The sequence below is a fragment of the Cuculus canorus genome, chromosome 1, assembly GCF_017976375.1.
Source record: "Cuculus canorus isolate bCucCan1 chromosome 1, bCucCan1.pri, whole genome shotgun sequence".
In the NCBI taxonomy this organism is placed as follows: Eukaryota; Metazoa; Chordata; class Aves; order Cuculiformes; family Cuculidae; genus Cuculus; species Cuculus canorus.
This window is the reverse complement of record NC_071401.1, coordinates 120624519-120633137: the sequence shown is the minus strand read 5'-3', so window position 1 is coordinate 120633137 and position 8619 is coordinate 120624519. Positions and strand designations below refer to the sequence as shown.

General features: G+C 45.1%; 1 protein-coding gene across 1 annotated transcript in view; it reads right to left on the bottom strand.

The window, feature by feature from the left end:
- Window positions 1-517: 517 nt before the first annotated feature.
- Window positions 518-8619, bottom strand: part of GAP43 (growth associated protein 43) — a 60636-nt gene continuing 52534 nt past the window's right edge. Inside the window, exon 3 of the mRNA XM_009556977.2 lies at window positions 518-6492. Within this exon, the coding sequence (XP_009555272.2) occupies window positions 6404-6492 (89 nt within the window). The 3' untranslated portion in view covers window positions 518-6403. The remainder of the gene's footprint in view (window positions 6493-8619) is intronic.

Genomic DNA, 8619 nt, shown 5'->3' with positions numbered 1-8619 from the left:
ACGTCCCAGGCCCATTGTTTTGCCCGTGAATACTTTGCAGACATGTGGTGCCAAACCAGAACTTTACTCGGTTCAGCCTGGCTTCAGGCAGTGTCTACAGAGATACACACCAGCCTTTTCTGGGCTGAGAGCATCTACGGTGATGTCTATTTCTCATTATACAAATACCTAATACTTTTGCACAGGGAGACCACGTCTTGCATCAGGCCTGTATCTTCTACCTCAATAAATGTTTAACAATAGTAAATGCATACCAGGCCTTTTACTTCACCCTTTCGTTTTAACATAGCTTTTTAGCCAGAAAGAATAAGTAGAAAGTATTTCTTTCCAGAGTAATAGGACTCATAAGTAAAAAGTATTTCTTTCTACAGTAATAGGACTTGACTGAGAAGGTCAAGGAAGAATTGAAAGAGATTTTTCTAAAAGCATTGAAAACCTACACAAGGGAGAAATTTCTGTTCCAGAAGTAAATGATTAAACACAACTACACGTAACTATAAGTGAGAGACTTTATTTGAACCAATTTTTCAGATACAGACATCTGTATTATTCTCACTTCTCGGGAATGTTTTCTGCTCATTTTTGAAGCTTGCAACCTTAGGACAATATTCAGGACATATGTGTACATTAGATCTCTGCAGATGGACACATTCATAATGCACAAGTACAATGAGTGAGAGACTCTTTCCAGATCCTCACACAAGAGCATCGGAAATGGGCCGCTCTAATCGTCAAGTTCTGCTCTTATTAGCTTCCAGACACGTCACAGTTCTTGATACTCTCTAGGATGTAGCCGCTTTCTTCAGGCCCTGATTTACTGCTGTGTTACTTCAGCTGTATGCCAGTGTAACTCCACAAAATAGGGTTTAGGTGATGCATAGGGGTGTGTTTCATTCGTTAGGAACAGGTATGAGCAGAAAAATCAAGCTATTGGATGAACGGTTCACCTAGGATTTTCTTTTGCTAGAGCAGTCTAGGTCTCAGGCTGGAATTTTGGGTTTTTCTGGGGGAAGTGACCAGTGGTTCTGGGTGTATAATACATGAATCCCGATATTCAAAGTACACAGGGGACTTGTGGACTGGGACACAGCAAGGTGTCTCTCAAGCTGGGCACTCCAGATGTGAACCACTGGGGTCACTAGCCTGTTCTGCATATCTCAGCCTTCACCTCTTCTTCCAAGTATTGCTCAACAGAGGAATGTAGTAATAAAGCATTGTAGGTAAGAATGCAGGCTCACACATGACCTGAGATAAACACCCTGAAAAATCGATAGAGGGTAGTGCTTTCAGGACCACCTATATGACCCATGATCTTAAACTCCACTTTGGAAACGACTGGACTATTTTAGGTCTGAGCCCCTAAATTCACTGCAGAGAGGAGTTTAGACATCCTTCAGCATCTGGGTCTTAGGAGTTTATGTCTCTTTGAAAGCGAGTGAAATGCAATCTCTCAAGTGACCACGTCACTTAGGTTATTCTGAAAACTGTACCCTACATACATGTTGGTAGATAAGGGGCAGACTTTCACAGGCACAAGTGGCAGTTAAACATGTAACTCCCATTGATTTTTTTTTTCCCCCTCGGGGACCTGGAAAATCCCCCCGTGAGGAGTTGAATCCTCCTCTCACATTATTTTCACACCAGATTAACACCACTGGTTCCAGTGGAGTGACTCCTGAGTTACCCCAGTGTGAGTGAGAGGAGAACCAGTCCTGAGGTGCTCTAAATATCCAGTAAAAGTGCTAATGTGGCAATGCAGAAAAGCAGGGAATCTGAGCACAGGCCTGGAAGAGGAACCCCACAACCACCACCTCACATCGCTGAGCTGCAGATGACCACTGAAAGGGCTTGTTAGCCAAGAGTGCCACAAAAACATTTTCTCCACCTCTGCAAACCACAGCCACTCTCTTTCCTTCCTAAGACACCTACAACAGACAGCAGACCTGCAGTACAAAAAGCCTCACATGCCAACTTGCCATTTGGAGAGTGCAGGACAAAAGAAAGATCTCCCATGGGGAGTTTGGTATGAAGTCCCTCTCTCTATTTTTCTTCCTTCCTTTCTTTCTAAACACCTCTCCTCCGGTCACGCCACTTCTTTCAATTAGAGTGGCACGTTCCCCAAGCAGTGGTGTTTATGTTGTCACCATAGATGAGTTCTTTCTAGCCTCTCATGGGGCTGCATTAGGGTTTGGCACTGGAAAACACCAAGTCTGAAGGGATCTCAGAAGGATGACCTTCCCCTCCCTTTGGAATGTGGCTCATGGTGGAGCTTCTTGGCTGATGCAACTATTGCAAGGATTGTGGGGTTTTATATACTGTCAATGCAAACAGTCTATGAATGCCACAAGCATTCAAAGCAGACCAAATTAATGTGAATGGTCTGCTGCATTTGTAGGGCTGTTAACTTGGAATTTTTATACTTTTCCAAGGCTTAGTCTAGATGAGGCTGAAATGTCAAGAGCTGGCTTAGAATTGGTACAAACTTTCAGCATAGATGTTGATCGCTAGCACATCTTACTACAGAGGCATGGAAAAGGCCCCTCTTGGACTCTGAATTTCCACAGCACTTAACATGAGGTCAGGCACCGTATTTCCCGTGTGAGTCATTCTGACATGCCCTTCCTTCTCTATATATAAAGTAACAACCACAGACACCTCCAGGCAAAGCTGTATCCTCTTCAGGGAGAGAGGATTAGATATATAGTCCCTGGGGAATTCATGCTGGTTGTTGCATCAGGAGTTGTGGAAAAGCTCCAGCTACACTGCTGGATACTCTTTGCTCCACTCTTTACTTCTGGGACCTCCTGCCTCTTGTGCTGCTCTCAGCTCATTAGATATCCTGCTAGAAAAATTGTTCCTCAAACACCCGTTCTCCATCCAGTTTCCGTCCCATGCTATATCTTTTATACTGTTTCCTTTCAGCCTTTTAAAATCTGGCTGAAGAGGCAACTCAAGGAAATCCAAATGCTTTTCTCTGCTCTCTTCCTGTACCCTGAAGGCCACCCAGCTTCCTATACAAATCTTGTGTATTACACATTAAACCACTGCCTATTAAGGGCAGGATTTGTCTGTGTACTCTCTCTCACGCTCTCTTTGCCCTGACTCTCTGGCAAGATCAGGACATGGTACAACAAGAAAGATAGAGGGGTGCTTGGTTACAGCTAATAATTTTAAACTGGAACCAAGGGAGAGGTCTTAGTAGTTAAATTATTTAGGTTTGCAGCTGGTAACCACATACCCAGTTCTCTTTGTTGGGGAGGGGGAAATCAAAGCCCAACCCCCAAACCTTTGTTCTTTAAGCAACATGGCAAAGTATGTTCTTACAAACAGTGACAAAATATGCACTATACTCCAACCATCAGCCAAGGGGGAGGCAACATGCCAAATGCGAAGATAAAGCATCCTTGGGGAGGGAAAAATGTTTCTGTTTTTTTGAGGAGGAAGGAAGGTCTGTGTCCAGGAAGACATGAGAGGCAGTCTTCTTTTCCTTATAAATCTAAAAATAGTAATCGTAAAAAGGAGGCAAGATGAAAAGTTTGGGGTCTGGTCAGAAGAGTAAGGAGACCACACGATCCTTGCAGAAACAGGCAAGACAGTCCTTAAGAGAACTCTTTTAAATGGTCATAACAGGAGATAAGGCTAAACAAAAAACATGCTCTCTCCTTCCTGCCTTCTCCCAAACACCTTTCCCACAAATCCTGAGAGTTGAACCTCAGTTCTAGAGACATGGGGCGTCTGCAACGTCCAAGCTGGGTTGGGCACCTTGTGAACTATGAACAGCAAACATATTCTACACCTCTCCTCCCCACACCTTGGCCCCCCCGTGTCCATTAGAGCGCTCTCTCTCCCCGAACACCATCTACCCCCCTGCTGCTTCCACAGCAAAAATGGGCAGGGTAGTAGGACCTGACATATGGTCCAAGCAATGCCTGATGTCTGCGCTACATTTGCTGAATTGAGGTCAGGCTGGAAGGTGTCTCAGGGTTTACCACCCATCATGACATGGGAATATTAGCATATATATCGTTTATGAAGTATGACACAATACCTATCTGTCAGTCAGCCCATCTTTCTACCTATTTAGTCTGGCTAATCTACTTTAGCTAGCTACATTTCACTATCTCTATCAATCGTCTATTGCTCCATATTATCTAATTTCTTCCTGTCTCTCTCTCATCTTTTCACTCTAATCTTTCTTACTCTAGCTATACTCCCCTCTCTCTCCCGATCATCCACCTATCCACTCAAAAATCTTCCCCCCCATCTCTCTAATCCCTGTTTTTAAAAATCTCTGTCCAATCTCTCTCCCACTCTCTCTTTCCCTCTCTTTTAAAAATTCTCCCACTCCCTCTCTTATTTCCACACAGCTCCAGGAAGCACATGGAAATGAATCCTGGCACATTTTGTCGGCATTTCCACTGAGCGGTCTACATTCAAACCAATCATCTCTGAGGAGACACTGTTTGTCTTTTCTCCCTATTTCCAACAAAGAGATGGAGGAGAACAAAGGACTAGGGCAGGGAGACTCAGCCAGCCCTCTGAAGTCCATGGGGCTGCCATGACAAGCATCAGCCACCAAGGGACTCTGGGGCTGTCAGCAGACCTGTATTTTTGGTTTGTTGCTGTAAGCCCAATTTAATTGTGGCCCTGCAACATAATATGGCAATCCTGCAGTGTACACTAGCTGTCATTGCCAAAAGGGCCAGGAAACCATGCAAAAGCTGGTGGGAAAGCACATGATGATAACTGGGGCAGTGAAAGAGCAATAACTAGGCTTTTATTAAAGCCCGGTTATAACTTAATACACTTTAACTGTTCACTCTTACAGATCATAAACAGAGCAGCAGACCCCGACAGCTGTTCAGCCTGAGAGCCAGGCATCTGTCAGTCCTCCACTGGGACAGGCTGAGTCTAGCGGGTGCGCAGTTGGCACACATCAGGGAACATCCAACACCCCATGGAAATTAGCAGTGGCGATTGATAAGGTGATGCTCTGTCCACTACCGCAAGCACATGCCATGCCTTTAGCTGGCTGTGAGGGAAGGCCATAAACAACAGCTAAAAGCCTTGGCCCTTGTTAGAGGTGGGTGTTCCAACCTGGATTTTGCCAGGGAGCAGGAATGAGATATTTCTCATAGTACTCTCAACTGGCTTTTATGCTACCAGACCTTGTCCTGCCCACATGCCTATTTACTCAATGCAATGGCCCAATTTATTTTGCCAAACAGAACATTTTTGGAGGGGCACACTACATTACTCAACAGCTTCTCCAACCCCAGTCCAGTGAGGTGAGCATCACCTTTCTGCCAGGATAAGCTCAGGCCCTGGGATCCTGTACCCTAATGGACCTCAGAGTGGACCTCAATGGGGGTCAGACATTCAGCTTGGACCAAAGCTGGTCCCTCTGCTGGGACTCATGGGGCTGCAGGCTCATCCCTCCAAGGTCACCATGCTTCTCCAATTCATGGCCTAGAGATATCCTAGAGGGTTGTTTGTTTTATTTTGTTCTTTCCTAAAACTGACTTTGCTGCTTTCATTATTTATGTTAGTTGGTGGTAACACCTCACTCAATATCTAAGCTTACTGCTCTTAAAAATGCCCTCAGCAGTGTCAGGCAGTATGGTCAGTCACTGACTGGTGGCTGAAGAGGACAGCCAGACCACACAAGAAGTGTCCCACAGGCCAGCATGATGTACGGCAGCATAGAAATGCGACACAGTGGTATTAATGATCATTATTCTCATTTATTATAATTATTGTTCAGTTTGATAAAGGAGCCTGGAGCCAAGCATTATGCTAATTGGCACATTTTGTTGTTGTTGTTTTAGTTCTGAAAACAAACTGGGGTTTAGTATAGTTTTTCGTTCATTTGTATGTTGGGTTTGGTCTTTTTTTTTCTTTCGTTCATTCCATCACATTGAAAAAGGAAGAAAAGTATTTTTTTTCCTCTTTTCTTTTAACTCACTCAGTAAGTCTGGACTCCTCAGATGAACGTAACATTGCACACACACACACTTGGAGAAGAGAGAGGAGAGAGAGAGAGAGAGAGTGCGCTCGCGGTGGGCAGACAGACACACGCACGCGCCAGGTCAAAGAACTCTGATACAGTGCAAGAATTTTCCCAAAATGATTGGATCATCATTACCAAAAAACTCGCCATAACAACACCAAGAAACAAAGAAATGTTTAAGCCACACTGTTTGACTGGGATTTTTCCTGCTTTTTTTTTTTTTTCTTTAAATGTTTGCCACACAGAGAGAAAAAGGGTTTAAGTGGGAATGGGAGAGGGACGGACAGGCTCACAGATGTGAGCAGGAAGGGGGGAAATTGAGATTGGGGTGGGAAGGAAGGATAGAGGATAGGGGGAGGGAGGGAGGGGCAACGGGGAGTCATTTCTTAATGTTCAGGCATTTTCTTGGTCCGCCTTGCTCTCTTCTTCTTTCACCTCTTCCTGCTGGGCACTTTCAGTAGGTTTGGTTTCTTCTACAGCATCTAGTGAGGAAAGAGATGATCCAGGGTTAGTCAGGCATGATGTAGAGCACCCTGCACATGCACACAGCCATTGCATGATAGACTGCATGGCTTCAGGTTTCTCTCTCCCCAAAGCGACCCAGGTCTCTAAGGCACTTCTGCAGCATGGAAAGAATGTGTCAGGGTTCAGCTCAGCAGCAAAATGTGTAGCCCTCTTGAAACACCTCCAGCCCTATCAGAAAGCATGTGCAACTGGAAGTAGTGCATAGCTTGCTGCTGGTGCGGCAGGCAACAGCCATTCTTTTCATCAGGCGCACTCATTGGCTTACTAGCTGTATCAGACGCTTGTATTACCCTTTTACTGAACATACTGACTGTGTCAACTACTGCTGAATTGTTGGCCCCTAATTACCACTGTGGATCCTCCCAGCCAAGACTTAAAGAGGTCACAAAAAGAAAATTCTACACAGTTGAAGCTTGAAGGCCCAGACAGGAAGGCCCAGACAGGAAAATCTTATAACCTGTAACTCAAACTTCTCTTACGCTGAATGGAGATCCAGAGAAATGTCTCTAAGCCTTCAAGAACAAGAGCCTTCATCTGGGATGTTGTCATGTCTCTCCAGTTTTCTGGGCTTTACTTTTGAAGGCAGAGCTGCCCCAGTGGGAGCGATGACTGTAACTGGAGGCTGGATCTGCCTGTCAATCAGACACCTTCTTCTGGAACATGATTCACAGGAGAAGTTAAAGCAAAGGATAGGAGTAGTCCCACAATGATGAACTAGACAGGGGATCAGAAACAAGTGGAAGGCAAATGCATCCACTAGGGGCAAGGTAAGTGAAAGGAGTGTCCCTTGAGCTGCAGTGATCTTGCTGCAGGTTTCGTCCAGCGCTAGACAACGTGACTGTGTCCTTCCCATTGCAGTAGGATGGATTTAATGGAATCCAAGTACCTGCTGGCCACTAGCATGTTCCTGGGCCTCTTTCAGATACTCCTCTGAGATCTATGAACAATGTGGATTGCTTTTTACAGGTGATAGTGATGGTTCATCCACAGCTGCAGGGCTGTAAGTTTGAATAATGCACAAGAGCCTTGGTGCGCTGTAGTGGCTGGTCTACTCCATCGTCATCTCTCCCCATTCATCACCGACTTTCCCTCCCCCCAACACACATACACACAGACCATGGATAGGCCAAACAAGAAGCATCACTCCAGATTTGGTTTAAAGAACAGGGAAAACAAACAAACAAGTGCTGGGTGGCGTGGGACAGACCACAAAATTGTTTTGTCACCTCAGTGCTGGCACTCAACATACTTCTGTAGCACCACTGTATCTGTGGTGGTCATTCAGAGAGGACTGTGGGGTCCCTGGACAGTTACTGGCTTCTCTGCTGGGCTACCAGATTACGTTATTCCAGCAAACAAAATGGGCCAGGGCCTCTGTGGCCCTGAGGCCAACTGACACCATACAACTTATGTCCATATGGATAAATTCTCTTACTCTTAAGAACAAGGTGCCTGTGTTTGGAAGCTGTCTGGGGCAAAGCTAGTTGGCATATTCAAAAATCAAACCATGGCCCATACTGTCAGCTTAACAATACAGATGTTCACATGCCAATGTTTAGTTTGTGAGGATTAGCATTCTCACACCCAGGTTTAGCATTAGTGAGAATGCTAATTGGGATATGAAACTTTTCCTACTGACAGTTGATGCATTTTGGCCTCGTCCATTTGATGCCATCAGATGGCAGACTTGTATTTGCTTCCAACGCTGGCAGTAGGTGCTGCATCCCTGCTTCCCTCTCCCCCTCAGCTCTTTAGCCTAGCTTTTAAATATGTTCCTAGGCACCACTTCCATACGGATCACCTTTAAGATGTGTGTAACTTCCTATCCAGAATGATCCCTATTAAAGGTTTTCCTTCTGGACCTTCAAATACGTTTTGTCTTAATAAACTCTGACTGCTGACTTCCCAAAAGGAAAACCTCTGTTGAAGCATCCCCATGGCCCAGCACCACAGCCTGGCTCCCTGCACCTGCAAAACCCTCATCAGCAAAACATATGTGAACTTTCTTTCTCTTAATACTGAACAACTAAACAGAGTGCTGTTTAAGGATTCTGTTTGTATCTGGTACAGCTACAACCATGAAC